The following is a 27845-nucleotide window of genomic DNA, read 5'->3' as shown; positions in this document are numbered from 1 at the left end:
CGGGGACCCTTAGAAGTGTGTGTGTGTGTGTGTGTGTGTGTGTGTGTGTTCGTGGGAGGGGGCTTGACTCTTACGTCACGTTAACCCCACCCAAAACAGGAAGAGTCGCTTGGTTAGCAGCAACCCTTCCAAGGAGTGGTGTGGCGTAAATAGGCTCGAGTTTTCCAGGATGAAACAATGCCCTCCTTCTGTTGAAGACGGTGTCTGGAAGCTAATGAATTTGTGAATAAATTTATGACAGTGATCATTTCGCTATGACTGTGTTATGAAGGAGTAGCTGTCTCATAAGGCTTTGTTATTGTTATTGTTGTTGACAGTTGTGATCACGCAGACTAAAGGAAACGTTAGATAAGTTGAGCTCCACAGCAATACCCACCTCTCTCCTCGGGGCTGCCGATTACAAGGTTAGTAACGTTACCGCAGATAATGGTGTGAAGGTAGGCACAGTACCATGAGGCTTTGTTCTGTTTACCTATGCCGTGTCCGTCACCTCAGTCTTAGCATCGCATTGGCACACTGACTTCTCTCCCCCTCCTATACTAGTCTAGATGATGTCATCATCTGTAAATCACAACAACGAACCTGCATCTCTCCTTGTTTGTACTGTAACATGAAATCCCATCTCATTATAAATACTGTTCACTGAGCGAGAAAAATCACGGTGACTGCAGCTTTGACCAGTCTTTGACCAGTCTTCTGTTGTCCTGCAGACTCTAGCATGCCAAAGGAGGCAGACCACCTTGAGGGTGAAGCAGACAAGGAGTCGAAGGAGGAGAGGGCACAGGATGCTTGTGAGGAAACAGTGAGGAATACAATCCGAGCAAATACTCCACAAGGTGAGGAATGGGTTTTTAACTAACAATATAGTAAGTAAAAAAACATGCAAGCACCCACCATGTGCACATGTACTGTAGATAATTGAGGGTCTCCAATGGGCCTAACCTACATGTCTTTAGGGGTGGGAAGAGAAAGTACAGCTTCCTACTGCTATGGCCTTTGCTGAACTCTGTTATTGAGGGTTGGACACTCATAAACCTGTGAGTGTTTGAGTGTCAGCTGTGAGATAAGCAGAGAAGACCTTTATACATATGGCCGTATGCAAAACCTTGTGCACCTCTGGACAAATTACATATTTTGTTGATTTTTAAAGAGAAAAGTAAATAAGCTCTGCAGCAGACACATTGAAAATGAACCTTTCTTCAAATGTTAATGCACTGTAACTTTTTATGTCATGAACTTAAAAAGTAGAAACTAAATGATCTAACTGTGGCATGTGCAAAAGTTTGGGCACTACTTGTAAAACACTCAGAACTTCATGAACTTGTTAGGCCTAAATTGACTCATAAGGACTTGTACAGTAGATTTAAAATTGTCATATGAAATTTTAAGCCGATGGCAATTCCGCATCTGATAAATTCTCTGCATTCCCTTTTCACTTCAAAATCAATAAAATATGTAATTTGCCCAGGGGTGCCCAAACCTTTGCATAAAACGGTGTGTGAAAATATCTTCTCAAAGAGAAATGGTCAAGATGACCAGCATCCTGGGTGAACATCATAGAGCTTAATTTGCACACCTGTTGTCCACACTGTATTTTAGACTTGGATTTGCACTGCAAAGCTGTCAAGTCCATTGCTTTAGCTGGGATCCAATCTGCTTCTTATCACATACTGTAAGTGGCAACCTCAGTTCCCCAGTCTCTCTTTAGCAGTTCTTTATTAACACAAATATGGACTTAGATAAGAAAACAAACAATCCTCCATTTGTATGGTGGAGAAGAAACATGAATGTTCAAGTAAGTGAAAATACCAGCCTCACAAACACATTTCCCCAAGGGTTGGGCAAATAAATTCTACCTGTCTTCAGTGCTTGCTTGTCTTAACTCTTCAAAAACACAACTCCTGTAATTCTCATCTTGTCATCACTTTAATATATCCCACTCTGACCTGACAACTAATAAGAACAGCTTGGGGTTTGTGACAGAGTGTACAAATAAAGACATAGCGGTTTGCAATGTTGGGAGGCTGCTAAATTTCACTACAGGGGATGTCCAGCAGGTGACAATGCAGATTTTGTGATGTCACACCTCTGTGGTGTACAGCTGTTTCCCTGACATATTCACTATCAGTAAATGGCAGTTTATAGTAAAGTGCTAATTAGATTCGATAGCATAATTTCTAGCTGTGGCCAAAGTTTTCAGAGTTGCCGTTTGTTATACCTGGACACACCACATTTAATGGACTTTAGACAGTGTGCTTGGCATATAACCTGTTAGGCAGTAAACAGTTTGTCCTTTGAAAAATACATCCTTGTCCATGATGTCCAGTATATAGTATGAGGTATAGAAAACAACTTAGCTTTCTTAGCCTGAGTTTTGGCCATGTTTCAAGGCCTGTCTTGGCACATCTGCCAGAGGTTGCTGAACACTGGAGTAGACCACACACTAATATAAAAATCCCACAAAGCCAGAAACCAAACAATTAATTTGTCAAAGTTTTCACAAAATGTTTGGAGCAGTGCAATTAGGAGTAGACAATTTTTTGGACAGTTATTTGTAATTATACCCAAATTAGATGTATAGTGCAGGAACATTGTCAGTTTTCTTTTAGATAATGTACCATGAGTCTCACTGTCCGTGTATTTTCACTTGGAATTTTATTATGTTTTCTAAAATTTTCAGTTTGCCAGATGAAGAAATTACAAATGTCTTTGGGAAACTGTGACTTCTTGTTCCTGCTCACAGTAATTAATTGGATTATACTTGGGGTGCAAGAATAGAGACTTTGCTTTAAGACAGGTGTGCTGAACAGGGTGCTTTGTAGATGTCCTGAGAGCAGGATGACTAGAGGGGATTAATACATCTTGTCTTTGGTATATGCCTGCTTGCACTACATTCACACTAAATTCACTTAGAAGTAAAAGATAATACACTCTGTTTGAAAATTTGTTAAAAATCCAGTTTGTTGGCACTGCAACAGCTCTGATTTTTTTCTCAACCAAAAGAAACTTCTGGTTTCTAGCTTTTGGAGTTAAGTATACAGTGATGTGTGTAAATTTGTTGGAATGAAAATATCTCTTTAAAAATGGATTTCCCCTCCCTCACAGCCAGCCCCCCTAGGTTTGTCTCTGTGGAAGAGCTGATGGAGACTGCTGAAAGAGTCACCAACATGGCTTTGGCTCATGAAATAATGGTTAACCAGGCTTTTCAAGTCAAACCTGCAGAACTTCCTGAAGGAAGGTGAGAATTTGATTCAATACTGTTACTGTTACTTGAGTCCTTGTTTTTGAGTCAGTTCTTTGCTCTTGTAAAAGTAACAGTGCATTCTTTTCCCCTGTACAGTTTGGAGCGCAGAGTGAAGGAAATTATGCACAAAGCATTCTGGGATTGTTTGGAAGCACAGTTGAAGGAGGATCCACCATCTTACGGACATGCCATCAAACTACTCGCTGAGATCAAAGAGGTGAAGAAGGGGGTTTCATTTTATTTAGGAAATGAACCAGTCCTGATGGCCTTCCCGAGTGTCACCTTCGCACTTCAAAAATGATCCTGTAGAAGTGTGTATTTTGAGAAGGTCACAAGAGCTGGACACCGTAATTGGAAATTCAATACGATATCCATCCCTTCCTTATTCATCCATCCATCCTTTTAATCACTCTGTCTTCCCTTTCCTGCCTGTTTTCAATCATCCTCTTTTCTCTGCTTATCCAGACACTGCTGTCCTTCTTGCTCCTGGGCCATGGTCGTCAGCGCTCCCGTATCGAGGAGGTTCTGGACCTGCCTCTAATCCAGCAGCAGGCTGAGAATAGAGCTCTTGATATTGGTCGCTTGTCCCAGTTCATCGTTGGGATGATGGGCTTGCTGTGCGCCCCCTGCAGAGACAAGGACATCAATAAGCTAAAGGAGATCTCAGATATTGTGCCTCTGCTCAAGTAAGCCAAGGGACAAGAGAGGGACTAGTTTACTTTTAAAGTGTGTAATTTCATTCCAATCCATTACAGTGCATAAATCAGCTTGTTCTGGAGTAATGTTAACTTAGATGTGATAAGTGACGAGCTAGCAGGTCTTAATACAGCTTTAATGAGAGTAAATTAACAGCTGAACTGCAACTCAGCTGGACTTTTAGACATTTTGGAGGGTACAATTTCATTATAATTGTCATATTTATAGTTTCCAAGTTTCTGTTTAATTTTCTTTGTCCTCCTCCCTCTAAGGGCGATATTCTCAGTTCTGGACTTGATGAAGGTAGACATGGCTAACTTTGCCCTGACCAGCATCAGGCCTCATCTGATGCAGCAGTCTGTTGAGTATGAGAGGAAAAAATTCCAGGAGTTTCTGGAGAAACAACCAAGTAAGGAGGCTTTCCCTGATTAAATTAGTCATTTGTTGTGTTATGTATGCTAGCAGCATTACATATTGGGCTGGAGCAAAGGCCCTTCATCATAGTCTTAAAAAACTGTATGTCTGCAATGCTATATCTTTCTCTAGCCACTTGTGTTACACCTCCCTTTAAAGCTGCATTTATCAATATTTCTAATATTAACAATTGATTAAATAACTGTGTAATGTAAACCCAAAAAGATTTATCACCCACCTATGCAGTTCCCCTCAGCTCCACATTCTGTTTTAGCCTCTTTTAGCTCATTGTTTTGATTTTCTGAATCACAAACTCTGCTCTTATCAACCTAATTTCCAGCTGCAGCTGGCTTATTTTTAGTTAAAAAAAAAATCTCTGATAAAACCCCTGTGAAATACCAGTCCAGCACAAAATAGCAGAAAGACAAAGTTAGCAACTGGCTAGTGAACATAGTGGAGCATTTAGCATATAAAGAGCCAGATAATTCCACCAGTAATGGGTGTAAACGAGAACAGGAGCTAGAAAGAGAGTAAATTGGAGCTGCCATTGTTGGGTGGCCAGAAACACATGACTCCAAATGAATACTAATGTTACTCCATGTCTGCTTGATGTGTAAACGGTCAATTGATTGCAATCAATGTGTGTTTTCTGCTTGTTCTGCTTCCCCAAAGTGACCAAAAAAATCTATTAATGCAACTTTAATTCAGCAGCATACATTTCTGTGTTTGCAAAAATGCCAAACATTTGTTGGTTCCAGCATCTGAAATGTGAGGAATTACTGCTTACTCATTGTAAATTTAATATCTTTGGGTTTTGGACTGTTGCTTAAACAAAACAACTAATCTGAAGACCTTTGGCTTTTAAAAATGTCTTGGGTGTATTTCTGACATTTTACAGACCAAGCAATTAATTGATTAATCGCAAAAAATAACTGAAATATTAAAAGATAGTGAACATAATTGCTGCAGGTAGTACTAATATACAGTACATCCGGTTTACTTAAAGATCTATACACCAGGCAAAATAAGCATAAAATGGTGGCAGTCTTGAAATATCTTCTGTTGATTACTGGTGTGCATAAATGGTGGAGTGTCTTACTTCACCAACTGTCTTTTAAATTTTTCATGCTTTTTCATTAAAATTGGCTACTGTTATGTGAATGGTTTAACATGCTGAGCAATGGGGAAAACAACAAGAATCCACTGTGAGTAGTGATGAGTAGTGATGTAAAGAATAAGATGATCCTATGTTCTTTAGATGCCTTAGACTACACTGAGAAGTGGCTTGAGGACACAGTGAAATGCTTGAGAGAGGCTGGGCTGGATGGTTCTAGTGCTGCCTCATCTGACCCTCCCTCACTCCTCTCCCTTAATGTCCATAATCATGCGTATCTACGCCTGCTGAGGTGGGACCATACCTCAGACCCCTTCCCAGAGGTATACACCCTCAGTCCTGAAAGCCTATCACTGGGTCTTTCTGTTAATTGTGCATCTTTTTTAAATGTGTTCTTGTTCTCCACTTTTTTAAAGTGTTTTTAAAGTCTTGTCTCTTGTGTTTGTATCTGCCACCATAAACCGTTTTGTTTCGATAGACAGTGTTGATGGATCAGGTTAGGTTCCAGGAGATGAGGCTGGAGGCTGATCGGTTAGTTCTGCTCTCCTCTGTGCTCCTGATTGTCTACACTACAACAGGGGAGGCCATTTCTGGCCTCCCGGGGCTGATGGAGACTCTTAAAAATACCATCAATATAATGCTTGCAGACATGCACACAGCGTGAGTATAACTGCTTCTATTTTAAACAATTACTCATATGTTTAATAAAGGAACACACACTAATTTCCTAACATGTTCACTATATCAACTTGTGTTTTCAGCTTGTGCTGCTGTGTCAAGTGGTCTAAACTTTTAATGTAGCTTTAATGTACAATGCAATGTACCTTTTCAATGTTGGGACGAGTTTTACAACTTACAGTTGTCTTGCTACACTTACATAACTTCTTCTTGCCTTTCCTAAGATCTTTCAGTGCACATGAGGCTTTAGCGACCATCGGAGAGAAACTGTGTGTTGAGCTAAGTCAGTGTCTAAGCCAACATGGCTACTCTCCATTCTCTGCTGACCGGAAGAGCATTTTGAGGGGACAAATCTCAGCTACCATCCAGCCAGACAACACAGTCCGCAAGCTGATGGGTAAAAACACTGACACCTATGATGACTTAGGGTTAGGAGCACAGCCAACAGCATGTGGTCAACAATGTGATTTATGTACTACATACACACTTTTTTTTTTTTTTTTTTTTTTTTGGCAAGTACAGATAATTTCTCTCCTCTCCTCTCCTGTCAGAGTCTCGGCTTCAGACCTACCTCCTAGCTTCCCTGGAGTACAGTCAACATAAGACCCCTCCTCCTCTCCCAGGAGGTCTGGCTCCAGTCAGCAGGGAGCTGAAGGAGCTTGCTGTTCACTTCAGTCGCCTTGTCAACTTCAACAAGCTGGTCTTCTCCCCGTTCTACCAAAAAATTCTCCAGAAAATACTGACAGCAGGGGAGAGTCCTGACACGGAGATGTAAAAACTACAATGTGGAATTATATTTATGTGCAAAGTGGTCTGTAGTTTTGAAATTTCCCTCACTAGTAACATTTAAAATTTAGTGAAATTAGTTGAGTAAGCTGATCTGTAATCAGTTGAGAAAAGCCAGCTCCCTAGAGCGTTCACCTAAAACTTACATAACTAAAAAATACTGGCCACCAACTCTATTACATTAACTCACAGTGTTGCTTATTTGATAAATCTCAGGCCTCATAAATGTGACCTCAAGATAGTTATCTTGCATAAACTTGTGTTCAGTATTACTAGCAGGGCTGGGTTATGGCGTTTAATTAGTCTCAAAACCCGCATGCATAAAAACCAGGTGCATGCATGCGATACGAGTACACAGGACAGTAAGCGCGAGCACAAAAACAACATTTCTGCTCCGTGTGCACAACTGCAGTCCCATGAGCACAGGGGTGTGACGAGCGCGAGCTCAAGCTTCCATACACACTTGGAACTGCTCAAGGGTCGTTCGATTGTTCGTCAAGCCGATTTAACTTTTAATCGAACCACACTCCTTTCTGTAGTTACATTTTAGATATTCATAATAGCATTTCTCTTGGTCAAAATTGTATTCTCAATAGTCAGAATGATAATTAAAGATATCCACAATAACATTCTTACTAGAAAAAATTGTATTTCAGGATATCTACAACTTTGATTTTAAAAGTCTAAACTAAAGATATGTCTAAAGACCTCAAAAAGTATGTGAAGGTTTTAACATTTAACAGCTAGACTGGGCATATATTGCAGATATCTGTAATTCAGTTTTTCCTAGTCAAAAGTAACATTTCAGATATCCACAATTTTTCCTATCCACAATTGTCATTACAGATATCCACAACGTCACTTGTCATCACTTTTGCCATTAATGTGCATTGGACTTTCAATTTCAGATATCCACAATTACATTTTTGATATCCAGAATGTTCAGTCTTGTGCACTCAGAGCATAAATGCTTCCTTGCAAGGACGGTTTTTGCAGATACTGTTCTGTGTACTTGTATCATTTGCATGCACCTGTTTTTTATGTGCACAGGTTTTGAGACTAATTAAATGCCATACTAGGTATCATTATATAGTTGGATACCCATGCCAATACAATTCCTTGGTTTTAGTACAAATACCACAACAAGACTTACTGTTATGGTTACCACACTTTGCATAGTATAAGCAGATTTCTTTCTAAAAAAAACCCCAAAAACTGGCTAAGTATAGTATGAAATTTACAAAACCGGGAAGTACATTCTCAAATATCTAATTAAAGATTAAGTTTACAAGACAAGGATCAGGATTCATTTATCAGGTGTCATAGAGTAGGAAATCAGTTCTCACTTGCCAACAATTTTCAGAGCTAAGTATATTTGTCTTGCTTTTGGGCCTAGAATCATTTTATCAATGTTCATAGCCCAGGAAAACAGCCCATATCTCTGCACATTTTTAGGAGTTACAGAGGTGTCCCAAACTGTCTGGAGATGCCAGGAGAAGGCCTACAGGCAGAGATGTGAGCACATTCCATAGTAGGAGAGAAAACTTGGAAACGCTTGATGACAATGAGCTTGTTAAAGGAATATTTTGACATTTTGGGAAAAAAATTTTTATTAGCTTTCTAAGTGAAAGTTAGATGAGATCATCAATACCACTCTCATGTCTGTCTGGTAAATATAAGGCTACGGCCAGCAATGGATTTGCGTAGCTTAGTACAAAGAATGCAAACAGGAAAACAACTAGCTTTGTTCAGTCCAAAGGCTACAAAATCAGTCTACGGGCACCTCTGAGGCTTGCTAGTTAACACATTGTATCTCATTTTTTAAATATGTACAAAAACTTAAGTCTAAAAACAACAAATTGTGGTTTTACTGGAGGTTTTGTTCTGGACTATTAGCTGAGCTATAGTCTTGAGGCCTGTATTAAGAAGTAGGATTTGGGGTTAGTGAGGTAACTGAAGGGGTTAACCCTGGGTTTTCAGGGTTACGACAGTGGTTCACTCTTTACCGGGGTACATCATCTTTGTAACTGCTGCACACCTAACCTGCTCCATTGAGCTTAGTGCGCGGATCGTGAGAGGGTCTTTTTGGAGGGGAAGAGTGTTCAGAGGCTGTCAAAGCCCTTGAGCTTTCCTGACTATTTTTTTTTATATGATCGACCATCATTATTGCAGAGGGCCAATTCCTCAGCAGGAGTGTACTCCTGTCTAGGAGGGCCCCCTTCTGTCTTCCTCATTTCATTTTTTGTTCCTGTCATTGTGCTTTTGTATACTGATTTCATCCTACAACAGAGACTGATTGAAGAACTAAAGCCTTATACTTGTTGTACTTATAAGATATTAAAGTAAGCCTACTTACTGCTTTGAAATATGTTTTATATTTATGTATTTTTAAGGCCAAATTGTCATACACGCCCTAAGAATACATCTAGGCAACACATTCATTTAATGGAATTCACAAATGTAATTATAGTCAGACCTACTTGTGCCCTAATGATGGGGCAGTGATATCATGAGCCTATTAACTTATGCATTCACACATTTGGCGATTTTTTTTTGCCGGCTGTCATTCCTGCATTTAGCAGCTGCAAGTCTTGCTTTTAACCTGGAATATGTGTATAACTTCGTATTTTTCTAATATAGTTTGCTCTTCCTTTGTCAAAGATGCCGATTTGCTGCCAGTAGACTTGTCCATGTTTGCGATTGGTCATATGGTGCAAACACCACCCCTTTCACGTGAACGCGCTCGAGAAAACCTGGGTTGACTTACCGAGTGGATAACCACCATCGTTTGACCGCTTAGTGTGACCACAGTTGTTAGTCTTATTCAAACCAGATAACGAAACGATATCCTGGGTATGTTGAGCTTGCCTCGTAGTACAGGCCTTAGGATCAATTTCTCCTCCGCCATTGTTGATAGTGATTATTCGTAAGCCCCGCCCCCCTCTTGATTTTGATTGGTCGTTGACAGAGAAGTGACATTAATGTGCTCGACTGTGGTCTAAAAGTTTGAACAATTTTGAACGGAAAGTTCCGTGAGCGCAGCGGGAGAAAAAAAGCAGGACACCGATTCATAACTGGACGCGATGCGGAACGAACGAGCGAGCACGCGAACATTAGACTGCTTCAGTTTTTCCTAATGAAAATATCTCAACCTGCTCCGTGCGTCCGCGAACAGGCTGAGCGACGTTTGCATGTTTGAAAAAAAAAAACGCTCGACCTGGCTCTATTTCTGAGAAAGTTAAGCGCACCTCCAACCTATTCGCATATCATGTTTTAGATTTCAATCTATGAATTTAAACCTGACTAGTAGCTAGGTGCTAGCTAGATTGTAAAATAACTCCGTTATTCTGTAGCCTAACTGACATTAACAGATAGTTAATCAACATCACTAGCCAATAACAATATAAAGGTGTACAAATAAAAAAAATTCTAGCTGGGGAATTGTTTAAAACATGTCCTCAGCGCAAAGAAGATCGCATCCCCTTATCAAGTTACATCGCTCGTCGCTATATCTGGACAATTTTTTGCACTTCATCCGCTAGAGTTCACTCGGTCGCTGTATGTTAGGAAGAGGTGATACGCTGAGCGCGTCATGCTACGATGAAGTTGACGTTGTTGATTAGTTAGCTATAGAGGGGCTTATATGTTAAACCTTTGGACAGGACCAGGCTAGCTGTTTGCCATGTGCAGTCTTTATGCTAAGCTAAGATAATTGGCTCCTGGCTGCAGCTGCATATTTGTGTACAGATGTGAGGGTGGTATTTATCTTCCCACCTAGTTCTGTGCAAGAAAGTGAATATCTATATTTTCTGAAATGTTGAACCATTTATTTAAAAGGCCATAGCTTAAAACCCTGGTTAGTTCTGGTCTGGATGTTGAAAGCCTCTCTAAGGGTCTGAATATTTGTATTGAATTAAAAGATTTGGAGCGCAGCAGGGGCCAAGACCATGAAATGTCTAAGTGTTATCACTAAATTCATAAAAAGCCAGTTTAAAAGGGAGTGTTGTGGCCCTTATGAGAATCTGTGAATTACCAATTCAATGTAGCTTTAACTTTATTTTCAAGCAGAATAAGAACATAGAGGGCGTTTTGACTTTTTATATCCACTGCATGTTTGTAAATAAGATACTTTAAGATGAACATGACCAGACCAGAATAAATACTACTGAAGGGAAGCCAGACTGGTGTTATGCACCAATTTGAACTGTTTGTTACTTAGGTTTTTAAATTAAGTTCACTTATTTATAACATTTCTTATTTTTAAGATGTCTAGAATATTTACTTTTGACAAATACTTTGCTTTTGGTCCTGAAATTTCTAATGCATATTTTACACACTTAACGTACCACAGAACAATTATAGTGGTTGTAACATTTCATCACTCCTCCAGACAGAATGGCATTGCTTGTTCCCTCAAATGAGTAACGTGTTCATTGACAGCACATAAACTTCATTGATATTTGTCTTTGAGTGTTCATCCAACATGCCAATAAAGCATTGTTTGTCCCAGACAATGGAGTCATTTTTTATTTTCTACATCTTACAGTAAGGCTTTGTCCTGAGAGATTTCAGAGCCAGATGAAACTGGGTATTGCAATTCTTCATCAAACACCCTTTTATTTAAATAAATGGCTAGATCATTTTATGATGGCGATCTTGTAGGCTTATAAAGTAACCATCATTTCAGTCAACAATAATTTAATGGTGACCTCACAATCAGTGTAACATTGCATTCCATTCTGAGCATCACATGAAAACAACTAAAGGGACCTATCATTATCATTTTTATTAAGCTGCTTACATGGACTACACATATGAGAAGGCAGGTGGAGCCAGAGCTCCAATTATCAATCTGATATAACTTGGTTGCATTAATGTTATAATAGAAACAGAATGGTAAATAATTGCACAGTTGCCCTTAACAACCAAAGAATTTTGAATTGTTATTATACTTCCACTCCATACTGGCAAATTTTTTAATTAATGAGTTATATTGGCAAAAACATAGGACTGAAATGACGAAAAATTCTTGGATCACTATGTAATATGTATGTATATCTTAATGTAATGTCTGAAGAATTTTTCCTGTTTGTGTATTTGCTTGAGAATGTCTGCAAAGAGAACCATATAACAATTACAACAATGCAAAGTGCAACAACATGATAAGACAAGAAGAAAACAGACACATATTTAGAAAAGTGTACAGTTAAGATGGTTTCGAATTGGCTGCCACTGTAAGAGGTATTGCCTTTTGTTGTACTGCTAACATATAGAGTCCTGTCCTGCGTAACAATGAAGTTTGCTCAAGTAGATGTCCAACAGCTAATTTGATTATGTTTTTATCTTATGTTATAATACCCAGTAGTTTTGTTTGTGAGCTTAGTTGCACTAGCTGACAATGGCACCTTTCTGTCATCCTGATTTGGTTTGTTTATGAGTTTTACTTGTTTTTAAGGCATTGTGGGATTTTAATGACCTTTTGTGAATCCCAATTAAATAGTGAGACTGGCCAAGTCCAGCTCTGCATGTGTTTTTGAGGTTGTGTGTGTTCTGTGGACATTTGCCCGCATTTATTAAATTACTGTTTAGTTGTTGGGACCTGTGCTTTACTTTCATGTAATAATATGATTCAATTTGGGGCTGCAGTGTTGTGAACCACATTAGAACAGGAAGGTATTCGTTACTAATTATTGGAGGAAAGACTCCCTTATATTTTACTCAGTCAATGGGCAGTCACATGCCAAGACCTGACTAGCAGCTGCAGGTCTGTGCCTGGTTCAAAGGTAAAGGCAGGACTATCCCTTCCCAACATGCATGTCTTTATAGATTTGTCGATTTTCAAATGGAATAGAACTTTTTGTCATGTTTGTCATGTCAAAATGAATGATGGCGGAATTACACTTAAACAGAATGGACTATTTGGCACGAACTTTTCATTGTGCCAGTTTCTTTGTGGTATTTAAATCAAACACAGTTTTATAAAGTTCAATAGATTATTAGATACACTAATCATAAGAAAACGTTTTAATTATAACATTTCTAAATGTATATAATGGAGTAAAATATCATGTAAATCTGATATTTTTTCAGTGTGACATTTATACACACGGCTCTCTCTCTGCCTCTCTCACCCCTCCCCAACATTCCACACATGCGAAGAAGCAACAAGCTACCAAACCAGCAGCAACAGCTAGCAGTCAGCAGCTATCTCCGTTGGGGACGAGGCGTATTGAAATGCAAAAGTTTAGAAACACGGGTCCTCGTCTTGAATACGCACAAGAACAACGTTTGATGAAACCCGAGACGGCTGTTGAAACTATGGGTCTTGACTGGCGTTCGTAATATCTAGTTGTTTATGTTATTTGGAGCTTCAAATGTGCGAAAAGTCGCTCGGTCTCTCCTCATCGTTGAACAAGATGGCAGCAGCAGCGGCATTAATGCAGGATTTGACTGTGGTGCGGGTCCTCGTTGGTAGCCTGTTCCTTGACTCTCTGGGTGATATGATTTACTGGTCTTACTGAAGGTATGTCTACTTTTCAGACAACCCCACTGTCAGATACATTTTCTGCGTTGCGCTGGTGTTTGTCTATTTTATCACTTTGACTTTGAAAGGACTTCGCTCACAGCTAGCTAGTTTTCTAACTGTTAAACTAGCCAACTTCAATTTGTTCCCTTTGGTAGTCAAGTGTTAGTAGTGAAAGATAATTAGTAAGAGTTAATGAAGAATAGTAGTACAACTCAAGGGTCTGTGAAGAACATGCATTTGTGTTTAGATTTTTGTAGCTATGTGTTTTGTGAGACGTTAATGTTACCTTGAAAATGTTTGTACATGGATTGAATTTATTTGGTTAAAAAAAAATAATGCAACACACAGCTATTGTAAGTATACAATTTACAATTTTTATTTATTTATTTATTTTTTAAAACAATTTTCCAGTTCGGTTATGCATGTATATAGTATAACACACCCATCATTTAGCTGCTTGTCACCCACAACTTGTCACCCACAACATAAGTTTCAACAGGTGTGCAGGCTGGAGTTACCCTTCCCCAAAAACACACACACTTGTACTTCTATCTTTGTAAGGACACTCATTGACATAATGCATTCCCTAGCCCTTTACCCTAACCTCAGCCATCACAACTAAATGCCTAACCTGAACCTAATTATAACTTAAACCATAAAACCTCAAGTCTTAACCCTAAACAAGCCCTCTGAAGGTGTGTCTAAAAGTGAGGACCGGCCAAAATGTCCTCACTTCGTAAGGTATATAACTCACTGGTCCTCACAAAGATAGAAGTACAAGTGTGCGCACACACACACACACACACACACACACACACACACACACACACACACACACACACACACACACACACACACACACACACACACATCAGTCCTCCCATATGTTAACTCTGTCCTGGATTGATCAGTAGCAAATTTTGTGTACAGCTGGTATTCTTGTACAACTGTAAAACTCACCACAATCTCTCACACACACATGCATAGAACCACCTGTGTATCATGACTCTCCATTTCAAGCTTGGTTCTTATTGCCCTGTGGGATAACAGGCTACCTAGTTTGGCAGTGAGAGGATAGAGCAGGAGGTATCACAGCTGTGTCTGTGCAAGTGTCCCTCAAAAACTGATGGGTATGGCACCTTGGCAGGTATACACAGGGTGAAAACAATGCACATCAGTCACACTAGCCATATGGTGGTGGGTACTTTGCTTTGTTCCAAATAAGTTTTGTCAGTTTTATCATCAAATTATTATCAATATTTGTCAGGCTTTAAGCTGTGGTTGGTGAATGAAGAAAGTAGTTTCTGCCAATGTATACACTGATCTTATCAGTGGAAAAATATTTTCTTTCTTGACTGCTCTGTTGGCTACAAGAATTTGTATTTACGGCCTCCGAGTTGCTCTCTGGAAGCAGCACAGTAGTAGTCAGATCAGTTTTGCCCTGTCAGTATTATGGTTCTAATTAGATTGGATCCATATATTCCTAATAACCAGAAATTTACCCTGTTTGAAAAAAGTTTGGTCACAACCATGGTTGTTAATCCAATTCAGGAGTGTATCTGTTAAAAATCATCAGCCCTGCTAGTCATGAGAAGTGAAGTGTGTTGCATTGTAATATTGACGCTGAGCCACACCCCTCTACCTGTCTGAGCCTGTGTGTGAGGAAGGCCACTGGCTCTCAACAGGCCTTTCTTGTTGAACAAAACTTTGTGCCTAAGACAGGCAACTTCATAAGTGTGTTTGTATAATTTGTAATGTAGCCTTAAAACTGGAATCACCTGACTCTGAGCGTAAACCCAGTCAGGCAAAATGTATACCTCTGTTTGGAAATATTCAGGATGTGTGGCTGAAAGGCTTGGGCTCTGCCTATTTTCTCATGGTGTCATGACTTGCTGCAATGAAAGGAATGTTCCTTTAAAAAAAAAACACTTAAAAAGAAATTTTGACGTAGAGTTTGGAATTAAAAATGGTTATTAAATCTGTAAGCACTGGGCAGTGTAACACCACATAGAATTAAATTGTGTCATATGTGGATGACCTTTTAAAAAAAGATGTAAACGTGTGGTTGAATATATTGAATACAGACACAAATTCAACTCGAAATACAAACCATTAACTCCATTCTGTGCGTTTTGAATAAAAATTTCATGACATCTCCATTGGTCTTCAAGATCTCACAAAATTTAGAGGCAGACTCAAATGACACTTGGATGATTGTATCTCTATGAGTGATAACTTCATTATATCAGTCAACTGTTGCATTGGACAGACCAGAAACTCAGGTAGCAGCCAGTAGATCTTAGAATGTGCTCTGTTGGAGGAATTTTCTTCAGCATTTGATTAACTCACTTTGATTTGAAGCATATAAAATTGGGGATATTGCTTGGTGGCCATCACATTAAGTAACAAAAACGATACTAACATGCATGGTTTATAAAACAATATTTCAGTAGCTTCCTAAACAGAAATGTTTATCAATCATTGAGCTCAGTCAACAGTCATTTCAGTGTAATAGGTGCATCTGTAAAATGTCAGAGTTACAGAACACTCATCATGTTTCATGGTGTGTCATTTCCCCCTGAGGTACTGCGTGCTTTGCTGTTCTACTTTGTGTGAAACTGACCCTCCAGTGTAGCTTGCAGGAACAGGCCAGCAATGAAATGGGCTTCCCCCATCTCCCATTACAGTTGACCAGTTCCCCTTTCCAGTAAGGGTGACATGATGGCTTAGATGTGTATTCACTTTGGCAACCTTTAGGACTGCTTTATTTAGACTGCAATGTTTCTCAGCAGGATGGTGATAGGGAGTGTTATAATATAGTGTTAATTTCGCTGTATACAGAATTTTGGCAAAGTTAGTTTTTTTACAGTGAATTTCTACAGTCTCATTTTAGCATTTAAATGTTTGCATGGCTATCTTAGTATTGGTAGGTAAGTATTTGTAGACAAATACCTAAGCCTAAACACCTGTCAAATTGTGTCTGCTTTGCCATAACCTTTACTAAATGATATATGTAGCTTGTGTTTTATTTATCTCCTGTTTTCAGGTATGGACTCAAAAGTTTTGGTCTACCCATTACACCTGCACTCAGCTGAAACAAGTGCCTTAGGAACCAGCAGAAGTGGTGCCAGCAGACACACAGGTGAAGCCCACCGCAGTAATACCACCAGCAGAGCCTTTCAGCATCAACCCCCACCCAAGACCTACGTGATTGGAGTCAACTACGGAATTGCCTATCCCAACAACGTTATCCCATCCTCAGCTGTTGCTGATTCAGGAAGACGGCACAGGGGAGTACAGCTTGAAGAAAAGGAAGAGTGGGCATTGCAGACGGCAGGATTACAGAGAGAGGACAGGTTTGAGCCACAAAGACAAGGTCCAGCTGGGATCCAATATCAGGAGACTCTTTGCCAGAGCAGAGGCCCACAGGAAGTGAGGCCTTGTAGGGACTGTGGTGGAACTCCATCCGGAGGAGGCTTGGACTGTGTGCTACTGAGGAGGGCCTGTATCAGAGCAGAGGAGGAAGACGGTAGAAACAGAAGAGTAAAAGCAAGAGGGGGAAACGTTAACCTTCTAGACACATGCGCCACCGAGAGATGTGAACCGAAAGCAGGTGAAAGTGGAGAACATCTGTGGGAGAACAACTGCATCAGAACCATGCAGATAGTGGAGGCGGTATCTGCCCTACCTTCACTCCCTCCCCCTGTGGCCATGTTGCAAACCAGCACCGGCAACAGTGCAGACACTGTCAGAGTAGGAGGTGCAGGAACACTGCCTCATCACAGCACAGTTCATGGACTGACCGACATGGGAATCGGGGTGGATGGGACAGAAATCAAGCATAACGGTAGTACTGAGGCAGTGGCAGGAGCTACAGTGACCAGAAATGGATCAGGAGATGGTGACTATCAGTTAGTTCAACACGAGGTTCTGTGCTCCTTGAAGAACAGCTACGAGGTCTTAGAGTTTCTTGGTCGCGGCACGTTTGGTCAGGTGGTAAAGTGCTGGAAGAGGGGAACGAATGAAATAGTGGCTATAAAAATACTGAAGAACCATCCATCCTATGCACGTCAGGGACAGATTGAGGTGAGGATTTGTGTGTTTTTGTTATGCATGTGTATCATTGTCAGTTTTTTAGTTGAAATTGTTGATTAACTGAAAAGTCTCCCCTAATGGTGCCCTAATTACTTGTGACTGCAGTTTTGTTTGCGTATCACACCAGCACATGACAACAGAAACACTGCTTCTATTGTCACTTTTAATTACGAGAGACAATGTTTGATCGTTCTAGATGCTACAGAACTGTCTGTTAGCTAAAATTTTCCTATGTATTTTCTTACACTTGATGGTCTGAACCAAACCTTTATTATCTTCCTTGTTCCTAAACCCCCAGGTCGAGATCCTGGCCCGGTTGAGCAGTGAGAATGCAGATGAGCACAATGTGGTGCGTGCTCTGGAGTGCTTTCAGCACCGCAGCCACACATGCCTGGTGTTTGAGATGCTGGAGCAAAACCTCTATGACTTCCTTAAACAGAACAAGTTCAGCCCACTGCCACTCAGAATCATCAGGCCTATTCTGCAGCAGGTAAAGCGACCTTGCTTGAAGTCACACACAGATATAACCCATATACACAAAACACAGCTTTCTAATCGGCTAAGTGGCCCAAAAAGAATCCTCAACATGTTATATGTTGAACATTGTGGGCAGCCTTAGAGTTAAAGAATAAGTTGGTAATCATGGTTTCTTTTATTGGGCTCAGGGTCTTGAATTCCCACAGCCAATTTTGAGCCTAGAATCACACGCTGAGTACCACACTTGCTCATATTCTGAATTTATTTATGTCAATCTTTGCAGGTGGCAACAGCTTTAAAGAAACTGAAGTCTCTGGGTTTGATCCATGCTGACCTTAAACCGGAGAACATCATGCTGGTGAACCCCTCCAGGCAGCCCTACAGAGTCAAGGTTATTGACTTTGGCTCAGCCAGCCATGTCTCCAAGGCTGTGTGCTCCACTTACCTGCAGTCCAGATACTACAGGTGAGGACCTTCACCTTCACTTGAATCTCTGGATAATCTATCATTCACTAAGATGTTATTATTTAATTAAAAAACTATTAGAACCAGCTTTGTATCAGTATATTTTCTCCTCTCATTCACCTTGAAAGCACTTAAGAGGCACCCTGCAGTGGGTGAGGCTTAGACTGACTTCTTTCAGTGTAGAAATTACTTCAGATTAGGCCTTCATTACTCTGTTACTATTACTCAGGTTTCGAGAACCCAGATTCTGTACCTATAATGAGGGGTTGCGTAGTTGAGTTTTCTATTCTATACAGTATTAATTTTGATAAGAATTTTACATTTAGTTTTTGTCTTAGTCACTTACTGAAAATTGTAGTAGGTTCTTTTTTTTGGCTTTTTTTGGCCCGCATCTTAATGCTTAGTCATAAATCTTACACTAAAGTCCCTTTTTTGCCATTTCAGCAATTCTTCTATAGTCATATTAGTTATTGTTTTTTATACTATTTTATGTGTTTTGATGCCCTAATAAATAAACTAATTGGGGGGAAAAAAGCACTGGTGTATATGTATGTGTTGTAGACACAGTCAGGTATGTAAGTATTTGGACACTGACATTTCATAAGTTTGCGTTTGTACACTATCACAATGTATTTGAAATTAAGCCATCAAGATGTGATTGAAGTGTAGACTTTCATTTTTAATTAAAGGGGTTTAACAAAAATACCGCATTAAATTTCAGGAATTTCAGACATTTTTATACATATTCCCTCAATTTTCAGAGTCTTAAAAGTAATTAGATTAATCAATATAATTATAAATGTAAGGATCATTTTTAATAATTGGAAGAAAATCCTTTGCGGTCACTGACTGCCTGAAGTCTGGAACACATAAACACACAAACAAAAACATAAACAAGCAGCTGCCTGCGGTTGCTGCTTGTTTGTGGGTCTTTCTACCTTCAGTTTAGTCTGCAGTAAGTTAAGAGCATGCTCTTTTGGGTTGTGGTCAGGTGACTGACTTGGGCATTGAAGACTGCTTAATTTGTCATGAAATAACTAGGGAACACGCCATACCTGGCCATGAAACAGATACTACACGGTTAATGCAATATTATGATCCATTGTGGCGTAATACAGATGTAAAATAACAAAAATTGTGTCACTGTCCAAATACTTATCACCTGTCCACCTGTCATGGAGCCTGTTGTAGTGAAAATTTTCCTCTCTATGCTTTTTTGAGCAACAGGAACTCGAGTAAAAAATCATTGGTTGTAACCATTTCACATTAATCTCTGCAGCTTTTTAAGGTTACCATATATATGTAGAAAATAAATACGACCTGTGAAGGAAATATAGTTGCTGAAAAAACACTGAAGCAAAATAACTTAATCTAGCTATTGGGTTTCCTTGGACTTTACTAATCAGACGTGAATTTTCTCATGTGTCATGAGCGCTCTCCCCTCTCTTGTTAGTACTGCCACAATGTCTTTTCCTTGCTAAAAGAGGTTTGTGGGCTAAAAAGATGAGCTAGCTTGCAAGCTAATCGCTAATCCACCCTGAATCCACAAAAAACTATGAAGTATACTAACATTAAATTTAGTCCTAAAATGGAATTAACATAAATGCACAGTTCTACACTGCCATTTAAAATTACATGCCCCGTCGTACGCAACTGATACAGAAGAAACTTCCCACGAGGGAAAGTTATGTATTTTATTAACAATGTATTTTATTTTGAATACTAGTAAGTTTTGTTATGAGAGAAACCAAAAATAGAAAGTAAGAGTGGCACACCTCAGAGGAAACTCAGCTGGTTTCAAGTATTACAAAATGTTCAGAAATTAGATTAACAGGGTAGAATATTTTTGAGAAAGATCAGATATGTCTTGAAGTGAAATGTCATCATGACATGCCAACACAGTGAGCTGACTTAGTGCCGTGGTTAATGGTTGTTTATGTGTGTGTCTGTGTTTTTCCCACAGGGCTTAGCAAAGTCTTGCCCCAGCTTTATATGTTTATGCCTTCTCTGTTATGTAATGTGAAGTGCTCTGTATTAACCTGCACACTCTCACTGGGAGCTCCACGGCATGCACAGCGTTTCCCCCCTTTCTCTGTTTCTGTCTTCCACTTTTTGTCCGTTTTGCCTGTCTTTCTCTTTGCTTTGCTCCCTCATTCTTTTATGCACATATGCATTTTTGGGCGCATGCCTGAATGCATATACAGTATGTCTGATTTAAGTACAGCGCGTCACGCCCTAAACTCTGCTGGTCTTGCATAACGTGAAGAGGAACTGAGATGTTATATGAGGAACAGCGTCATGTAATATTTGGCATGTCTCTTAGGCTAGGATGAGAAGGAGAACGTGCTTATGAAACGCAGCCAGAATTGTGAAATTCGAGATGTTTTTGTGCAAACAAACTTCATTACGTTATTAAGCTGTAAACTTGTAAACTCACATTATGCCACACAAGTACCTGCTGTGGTTAAAAAACTAAATTAGACATCCTACAAAATAGAATATCTGTTCAATCAAAACCTGTTGTCTCATTTGTAAATTTCTGATGACTCATTGCAGTCTTGTTGGTATGTGCAAGTTGTTTGCGGTTGACATATTTAATGACGTCTAAACTTAGACAAAGTATTTCCTTTTTATTAACTATGCAACAGCAAGCTGGCAACTTCATTCACTTATGCTCTTACTAGCAAGTATCAGCAAGTAGGTTGATCTGGTTAGGTAAACTATTGCAAACTCTTCAAACAGTGAAGAGTGAAAAATACTGTTAAGTTACTGGTATGTCTGCAACTAATGCACTGCACACACCCACCATTCCACTTTCTGAAGTCCTGATTTTATTAACCAGTAAAGGAACACAACGGTTTCTCAGTTATCGCAATCGTAATTTCTGGTGAAAAAATTGGGACCCAAAAAGTGTGGGCTTCCTGTCTTGAAAGAAATGACCTCAGACTAAAATGTAATATAAAGAGCCTCAGAGCACCAAAATGCCAGTGTTAACCCTGGATGCAACTTCTCTATTTTAGAAAAAGCAAGTGACTTTTTAGCCCCTCTCCCCCCATCTGAGAGATGAGGAGGAGAGTGGAGCTGTAGCTGTTGCATAACATGAAGGCTTTGCTCTCAGTTGACCTGACTAAGTATGTATGAGTGTGCTTTCATATGTACTTGTGTGTGTTTTGTCTTTGAGCAGTGTTGGCAATGCTTAGATCATAGTGCAGTTAAAATGGACTGGCGCTGAATTTCATGGAGGTCACTCAGGACACAGAAGGCCAGAGAAGAATGTGGTATGTGAAAATCCACATTTAGATCCAAGAAAAAACATTCAGACATTCCTGTGTGTTTCTGGGTGTGCTCATATGTGTGCCCCTGTCCATGCAACAGCTGCCAAGGCTGGATCCTTCATGTAGGTTAAACAGTTTACCCTAACATGCTTCACAATAGCTCAATTCAGACGTGATAAAGGGCTTCTCTGAGAATAGAAAATTGTTTGTAACTTAACCTGCTGGAGCCACAAAGCTACATATTGACCTGAAATCTTCTGAAGTGTAACATGATTTCTGGAGTGTAACATGGCCATTTTTTTCTGTGGCCACCAGCAGTGTGCAGCAGTTTCAAACTGTTCTTTTGATTGCTTTTTATTTTGCAAAACATCTAGTTTCGTTCCTTTTACCAAACAATGGAAGGCCATTGTGTTGAAAGGTTATTCAGAGAGTACAGCCACAGTAACTTTTCCTTCACTTCCTCCATGTTTTCTCTGCCTCCCATCCTATCTCCCTTCTACTGTGTGTTTGTGTGTGGGAGTTGGTTTGGCCATGACGTCAGCTGGTAATGCATATGCATTTGTAGTTTACTTTTTGCAGTGTGCATTGGTTGGCCTGAATTTGAGCTTGGGTAGGTAAATATTTGTGTTCATAGGGAGAAGTCACCTCACTGTTCACTCACATTTTTATCCCTATGATTATGCCTTTTGAGTCCCAGAGCAATGTGTCTGTCTCACTCCGTGTGTCTGTGTGTGTGTGTGTGTGTGTGTGTGTGTGTGTGTGTGTGTGTGTGTGTGTGTGTGTGTGTGTGTGTGTGTGTGTGTGTGTGTGTGTGTGTGTGTGTGTTAGTTAGCTTGAACATGAGGTTATCAGGAGAGTGGTTTCCGGGACACACTATCTCCTCATCTCAAGTACTCATATTGTATAATGGCTGCAGTGTATTGTTACCATAGTGAAGCTGTTAAGAAATGCTGGCTTCACTACAGTAGGTAGGAGAGGGTTTTTGTTTTTTTTTTCTTTTTTCTTTTTTTTGGGGGGGGTTTCCCTGGATTTTCCAGAACCATAGTTAGTGACATTGCCAGAAATGTGGATTTGATACAAAAGTCAGTTCAAATTAAGGTTGTCTTAACACTCATAATCTGAGATCAAAATGTAATCTAAATTATAAATGCAGGTTTGCATCCCTCACTCCCACATTAAGTGGAACTGATCTTGTTTTAATACACAGACCAACACAGGGTAACACTGTATCCAAGTTCTTAATATTTATTGATTCTGTTAAAGGTTTGTTTACCAGTATGGGCACGTTGTAGAGTAAAATGTGCCTGTATTTTAAATTATGATCAGATGACAGATGCTTAAAATACTAATGGCCCAATGCTCATAAAAATAAACAGACTAAGCCTTTAACAATTACCATTAAACAAACACTGATGGAACTTAGGTCCCTAACATCATCATAATTGGTATGAATGCTAATTAGGAGTGTGTTCACACTCACTGAGAACTTTATTAGGAACACTACGCATGCATATTTATTTTCCAAATAGCCAATCATGTGGCAGCAGTGCAGTGCATAAAATCATGCAGATACAGATCAGAAGCTTCATTTAATGTTGACATGAAACTAACATCTTTTACGGTGAAATGATTGTTGTTGCCAGATGGGCTAGTATGAGTATTTCTGAAACTGCTGGTCTCCTAGGATTTTTACACACAACAGTCTATATAGTTTACTCAGAATGTTGCAAATGATAATAGAGGTCAGAGGAGAATGACCAGACTGGTTCAAGTTGATATCGATAATTCAGATAACCACTGTGGTGAGCAGAAAAGCATCTCAGAATACACAACATGTTGAACCTTGAGGCGGATAGGCTACAACAACAAAAGACCACGTTGGGTCCTGTCAGCCAAGAACAGAAAAAAAACTCAGTTTTAGACTGGCAAAATGTAACCTGGTCTGATGAAATTTCTGCTGAGGCAGGCAGATGGTAGGGTCAGAATGTGGCATCAACAGCATGAATCTATGAACCCAACCTGCCTGACTTGTGTCAACAGTCCAGGCTGATGATGGTGGTGTAATGGTGTGGGGAATTTTTTCTTGGTTCACTTTGAGCCCCTTGATACCAATCAATCATCGTTTGAATGTTATAGCCTATCTGAGTGTTGTTACTGACCAAGTGCATCCCTTTATGGCCGCAATTTACCCATCTTCTAACGGCTACTTCCAGGAGGATATGCACTATGGCACAAAGCAAAAATCATCTCGGAACTGGTTTCTTGAACATAACAGTGAGTTCAGTGTGCATCAGTTGTCTCCCCAGTCACTGGACCATTAAGTGTATTCTTCTGTAGATTCTTATAACGATGAATTCCACTTAATTTCTAATGAAATGGTGTACTATTTTGATCATCAACCTATGTCAATTTGTCATTGGCCCTGAATGGACCTTGTTAGTCCATAGAAAGGCAAATAGAATCTAGACTTATGCTATAGTGGGCCCTAGGCGTTTTTGTTCACCTGAAGACATACAGGTGCAACCTTTTGGCTGAATTCTTGCTTAGTTACCTGGATAGTTTTTGTGCTTAAAACAAAAATACTGGGAGGTGGTAATATGAACTTGAACTCTGTTGATTTTGTAAGCATAACTCTTGTAGAAAGATGCCTCTGGTGGAAGCTATTCAATACTTATCATGCTTTAATGTGTTGTTGCCATGGTCGCATGACACAGCAGGGCTTGGTGAGGTGACTGTTCTGTTCTGTGGGGGCTGGTGATGTAAAAGCACCTCCCACATGGAATATGGAGCACTGGGCTATGTGAATAATTCAGTTAAGCAGATCAGGTGGAAGGAAAGATGGCTAACATCTTGGAACGCTTACAGACGTGGGCAGGTTTTGTTAGGCTTTCTTCATTTAGCTGTGATTTCTTTTTCACATATAGTAGGTGCTCTTTTACACTAGGACCTAGTTGCATTGCAGTTGTACATGCTTCATACATTTGGTCAACCATTTTATGTAGATATACAAAAATGTGTGTCTTTGCCAAGTTCTCTTTGGAAGGAACAGGAAAGTCAGATCTTGAGTAGGCCAAAACAAGAATCTCAATGCAAATGGGGACTTTTTATTCATTCAGGAAATAAAACGGTGAAAAGACAGCAGTGTTTGTGGATTTATGCTGTCTGTCCTAGTTTGTTCTTAGTAGGGAAACATGCTTGATGGTGGAGCTTATACCTGCTGCTAGGTATTTTTTGCATTACAAATATTACTTGATCACTCACATTTTGCAGTGAATTTTTGTAAACATCTTCCAAGATTCAGTTTCTTACCTGCAGGCTCTGTTTTTTTCTTATCAACTTAAATAATTAGTGTCTGTCGATTGGTTTGTCCTTGCTTAGCCTTCGTGTTTTTTTCCATTATTAAAATACCACCACGTGTGTGCATGCATGTGCATATGTCGCGTCTTTCCTTCTAATCGAATCTGATTGTATTAAACACTGCGGAAGTTTCCTTACAGTCACTGTGGAATTTGCTGAGGTCCTGCGATCTTTATTTGTTTCTTATTGATTTCTTTATTTGTAAAACTTGCTTGCCTCATTGATTCTTGCCGTGTGTTGAACTCCTCCACCCATTTTTCCCGGACCAAAGAGGCCTTTTGCCTGGAAATATTATGTAGGCCAATGGTTTTAGTCATTGACAGCATTGAAGTGAAATCAGAGATCAGTTTATTAGTCTTAAAGAGCAGCATAATGAATACAGACTTTTAATTTGCATTGTGCTCTTTACCATGAAAGGTATTTTTACAAGCATTTTGAAAATGAAACAGAAAGCAATCGCATGCCCGTTGTGTTTACTATTCTTTTGTTTTTAGTCTGTATAGCTCTGGTTGATGTAGATGCATGTTCACTCTCATGTAACTTGATCTGGTGTTCCACACATGAAGCCTTATTAATGTAGTTGGATGTGTTTGATGTGTTATCATCATGGATCAACTATGTGTACAGGTCTAAAAGCACTGGGTTCACATGCCCTGTACCGAATCTTATCTCATCATATTTAACATCACTCAGAATAACATAGACACACTTAGATACGGCCTGAGGTGTGTTTTATCCATAGTTATTTCAGTGTGTTGTTGTGCAGTGTGTTGCCTTACAGTCTGCAGTGTTTATTCTTGTCATAAATGCTGCTTTCTAGTGTGACTAGTTAGTTCTGGAACCTGGCCTGACTGCCAAACACCTGTGGGTGTGTGTGTGTGTGCGGGTGTGTTAGACGTGTGTTATGTGATGAGCTGTTACAGCTCTGGAAAGCTGGGGCTGCTTTTTTATGACTCTGGCAGTATAGCCAACAGCAGCAACACACACACACACACACATCTTACATTAGTGGTGAGGACACTCGTTGACATAATGCATTCCCTAGCCCCTTACCCACCCTAACCTTAACCATCACAAATAAATGCCTATGCCTAACCCTTACCGTAACCCTAACCTTAAACCTAATTCTAACCTTAACCCTAAAACCAAGTCTCAACCCTCAAACAGCCCTTTGAAGTTACTAGGACTGGCCAAAATGACCTCACAATGATGCATGCACGCAGACACGCACACATGCACGCACAAACACAGAGTCCTCCTAGGTTGTTTTTTTTTTTTTCCCTTTAATCCCCCAACTTTGGTTTGTACATGTTTGTTTATTTTTGCCATAGTTCTGTAATGGACAGCTATACCCTGAGCCTGAGTATTTGTGTTGTCCAGGGACAATATTTTTTAATTGTATTTATTAATTTAACCTTTACTTAACTAGAATAATCCCACTGAGGTTAGCAACATCTTTTTCAAGGGAGACCTAGCTAGGACGGCAGCATCACAAGTTTCAGACAGGAAAATGTAACAACAGGTACAATTAAAACCAGAACCTCCCCATCTATGTTTTCTCTTCATAATTCAGTTTACTACATACAGTTTAGTATAAGTATTTGAGCAATATAAGTATTTGGACAGTGACACAATTTTTAATAATTTCGCCTCTATAGACCACCAAAATGAATCTAAAATTAAGCCATCAAGATGTAATTCAAGTGTAGACTTTCAGTTTTCATTCAAGGAGTTTAACAAAAATATTGCATTAACTGTTTTGGAATTACAGCCATTTTTATACATAGTGCCTCATTTTCAAAGGCTCAAAAGTAATTGGACATACCAACATAATTATAAATATGAGGATTAATTTTAATACTTGGATGAAAATCCTTTGCGGTCAATGACTGCCTGAAGTTTGGAACCCATGGACATCACCATATGCTGAGTTTCCTCTCTTGAGATGCTTTGCTAGGCCCCTACTGCAGCTGCTTTCAGTCGCTGCTTATTTGTGGGTCTTTCTGCCCTCAGTTTTGTCTTTAGTAAGTGAAAAGCATGCTCAGTCTGGTTGAGGTCAGGTAGCTGACTTGGCCATTGAAGAATATTTCATTTTCTTGTCTCAAGAAGCTCTTTGTTTGTTTTTGTAGTATGTTTTGGGTCATTATCCATATGCACTGTGAAGCACCACACTATCAGTTTCACAGCATTTGGCTGAATCTGAGCAAATAGTATAGCCCTATACACTTCAGATTTCATCCTGCTACTTCAATCAGCAGTCACATCATCAATAAACATGATTGACCCAGTTCAATTGTCATCCATACACGTCCATAACACTGCCTCCACCATGTTTGACCGATGATATGGTATGCTTTGGATCATGAGCTGTTCCTTTCCTTCTCCATACTCCTCTCTTCCCATCATTCTGGTTCAAGTTAATCTTGGTTTCACCTGTCCAAAGAATCTTATTCCAGAAGTGGGCAGGCTTCTTTTTTTTTTTTTTAGTCTAATCTGGCCTCTCTGTTCTTGAGTGTTACCAATGGTTTGCACCTTGTGTAAACCCTCTATATTTATGAAGGCGTATCTTGATTTTAGACTTTGACAATTATATGCATACCTCCTCAGGAGTGTTCTTGACCTGATTAGATGTTGTGAAGAGGTTTTTCTTCACCAAGTAAAGAATTTCACACATTGAAGCTACCAAATGCAAATTCAGTACTTGGAATCAACTCCAGA

The 27845-nt window shown here is 39.6% G+C and overlaps 2 protein-coding genes across 3 annotated transcripts in view; both read left to right on the top strand.

The window, feature by feature from the left end:
* The first annotated feature begins 86 nt into the window (after positions 1–86).
* On the top strand, positions 87–9734 carry tcp11l1 (t-complex 11, testis-specific-like 1). 2 transcript variants are annotated; one of them, XM_040133293.1, is made up of 11 exons: positions 87–222; positions 318–404; positions 711–836; positions 3106–3238; positions 3341–3461; positions 3710–3930; positions 4213–4349; positions 5613–5791; positions 5947–6128; positions 6371–6543; positions 6698–6921. In XM_040133293.1, exons 3-11 carry the CDS (start codon positions 719–721, stop codon positions 6919–6921), a joined length of 1488 nt encoding a protein of 495 aa, XP_039989227.1. In that variant the 5' UTR covers positions 87–222; positions 318–404; positions 711–718. The 2 variants fall into 2 exon arrangements, with proteins under 2 accessions (XP_039989227.1, XP_039989228.1); XM_040133294.1 differs by having other exon boundaries at positions 88–404; positions 6698–9734.
* A 3349-nt stretch (positions 9735–13083) lies between these two features.
* The window catches only part of LOC120792829 (homeodomain-interacting protein kinase 3-like), a 40067-nt gene continuing 25305 nt past the window's right edge, over positions 13084–27845 (top strand). Inside the window, exons 1-4 of the mRNA XM_040132197.1 lie at positions 13084–13455; positions 16505–17544; positions 17852–18043; positions 18314–18496. Of these exons, the coding sequence (XP_039988131.1) occupies positions 16507–17544; positions 17852–18043; positions 18314–18496 (1413 nt within the window). The 5' untranslated portion in view covers positions 13084–13455; positions 16505–16506. The remainder of the gene's footprint in view (positions 13456–16504; positions 17545–17851; positions 18044–18313; positions 18497–27845) is intronic.

Source organism: Xiphias gladius, chromosome 8 (genome assembly GCF_016859285.1).
Source record: "Xiphias gladius isolate SHS-SW01 ecotype Sanya breed wild chromosome 8, ASM1685928v1, whole genome shotgun sequence".
Classification (NCBI taxonomy): Eukaryota; Metazoa; Chordata; class Actinopteri; order Istiophoriformes; family Xiphiidae; genus Xiphias; species Xiphias gladius.
Note: the sequence above shows the minus strand (reverse complement) of the source record. Positions and strands in the feature narration are given on the sequence as shown.

What these genes read in the sequence shown, in the direction of transcription:
- tcp11l1 (XM_040133294.1), top strand. Translation starts at nt 719, where the DNA reads ATGCCAAAGGAGGCAGACCACCTTGAGGGTGAAGCAGACAAGGAGTCG. An exon ending in CTTGCAGACATGCACACAGC is followed by an intron (nt 6,129 to 6,370) that starts GTGAGTATAACT and finishes GCCTTTCCTAAG; the next exon opens with ATCTTTCAGTGCACATGAGG. An exon ending in CACAGTCCGCAAGCTGATGG is followed by an intron (nt 6,544 to 6,697) that starts GTAAAAACACTG and finishes CTCTCCTGTCAG; the next exon opens with AGTCTCGGCTTCAGACCTAC.